This window comes from Cyprinodon variegatus, unplaced genomic scaffold (genome assembly GCF_000732505.1).
Source record: "Cyprinodon variegatus isolate N-32 unplaced genomic scaffold, C_variegatus-1.0 Scaffold191, whole genome shotgun sequence".
Taxonomy (NCBI): domain Eukaryota; kingdom Metazoa; phylum Chordata; class Actinopteri; order Cyprinodontiformes; family Cyprinodontidae; genus Cyprinodon; species Cyprinodon variegatus.
The window spans coordinates 1168096-1169945 of NW_015150644.1; the positions used below are offsets into that span (position 1 = coordinate 1168096).

At 43.2% G+C, this 1850-nt stretch overlaps 1 protein-coding gene across 1 annotated transcript in view; it reads left to right on the forward strand.

The window, feature by feature from the left end:
- The window catches only part of LOC107087696 (myosin-11-like), a 42105-nt gene extending 40486 nt beyond the window's left edge, over nucleotides 1-1619 (forward strand). The window contains exon 39 of the mRNA XM_015379410.1: nucleotides 1207-1619. Coding sequence (XP_015234896.1) covers nucleotides 1207-1402 — 196 coding nt within the window. The 3' untranslated portion in view covers nucleotides 1403-1619. The remainder of the gene's footprint in view (nucleotides 1-1206) is intronic.
- The last annotated feature ends 231 nt before the right edge of the window (nucleotides 1620-1850 follow it).

Sequence of the window (1850 nt, forward strand, 5' to 3'; positions counted from 1 at the left end):
CATAAATCAAATGAAAATTTTGCTGCAGACGGGCTAACGTTAGCTCTGGCTGCTCTGGCTGCTGCAGACGGGCTAACGTTAGCCCTGGCTGCTCTGGCTGCTGCAGACGGGCTAACGTTAGCTCTGGCTGCTCTGGCTGCTGCAGACGGGCTAACATTAGCTCTGGCTGCTGCAGACGGGCTAACGTTAGCCCGTCTGCAGTTAGCCTCTGAGCTCCGCTGGTTGCCACAGTCGTCTCAACATCTGAACTTTTGCATGCTGGGACAGCTGTCAGTCTGGAGAATGGACAAGTCTGCTCTGATGCATGCTGGGTAAAGAGGGAGGGGCGAGAACAACATCCTGGGGCTTTGTCCGTTCTCCGTCTGCTGTTCTTGTGAATTGGAACGGTACTAGGGCTGAGGATGATGACGTTTTTTACGAGAACGCACAAGTACACATAGTGAGTAATGGCCTAAGCTTAATATAAACGCTCGCTCTCGACCAATCAAAATGAATTTAACGTCCAGGTGGCCTATAGAAATGAATAAAGCCTGCCGCCTCCGTGAAGACAGTGTGATCTGGAAAACAAAACCTGAAATGAGTAAATTCATAAAACAGAATAAAATAAAATTAGAAAATACAAAATCTGTTACAAGAAATAAAAATAACTAAAAATTCTGAGAAGAAAGCTTATCAACTAAAACCTTTGATTAAAGGTTTTTCAGTTTTGGATTAATTTATTTTTTTTAATTTCCATTTTTTTAATGGAACAAACTTCTCTCCATACGATAACTGAGGCGTTTATAATCCAGCTGACTTCAGCGGGACCTAAACCCTGGATTAGTTTAATCCAGACAGAACTTTAATCTGTGGCTGCACTCAGAGACCAAACCAGCAGCCAAGATGAATTTAAAGATGTTTTTGCAGCTTCAGCAGTTTTTCAGTGTTTTTATATCTTGTAGTTTTTTAGGATTTTCCTTTGAAGCTGAATTTCCAGAGTTGCTCTTATTGAGTTTTTTCCTCTGAAGCTAACAGATGATTCTCTGCCTCTCGCTGCTCCTCTGCTTCCTTCAGATATTTCTGATCTGTCCTGAAAACCAGCAGCTCTTCATTTCCTTCAGCTTCTCTCTCTAATGGGTGGGGGTGGGGGGGGCTTTAACCTTGGTCTATCTCTCTGTGCTTCATCTTCTTCTTCTCTCTTCCTCCTGATGCGTGGGGCGTCCTCAGGCGTGGCGGTGGAGATCCGGCGTTCGGCGTCACTCGGACCAGCGTTGGCTTCAGGAGCCCGGCTCTGGGACCCGGGGTCAGCCGGAGGGTCAAGGAGAACTCTTTGGATCTGCAGGAAGAGGAGCCCCCCTCCCCCTCTCCTCCCACCGCCTCCCCTCAGCTGGACCAGCAGGGGGCGGGGCTCCCTGACGAGTGACACGCTTTATTTATTTATGGGATGCAGAAACCTTCCTACACTGAATGTTGATTCCTTCTAAAGATTAAACATATTTGAAATAGATCACAGCATTACATTTTAAGTTATTTAAATTATATATTTTAATTAAAAAATGAAAGTTATTGGTTAATAAAGTATTTAAACAATATTTCTGAATAAATGATATAAAATCTGATTGTTTCCAATAAATAAAGAGTACTGCTGGAGCTCAGTGTGTTTTTCTCTCGTTTTCATTATTTCCTTTCTCACTAACAAAAACTCCTTGGTGGGGGGGGGTTTATGATCAAAATTATTTTGTTTTCAAACAGAATTTGTTGCTCGTCGTGGGAAAAAAGTATTCAACTGTTAACTGCAGTTAAATAAACGGAGATTGATGGATTTATCTTTGCAAAGAGAGAACAGTTCATCATTCGGCCCTTATTGCTCG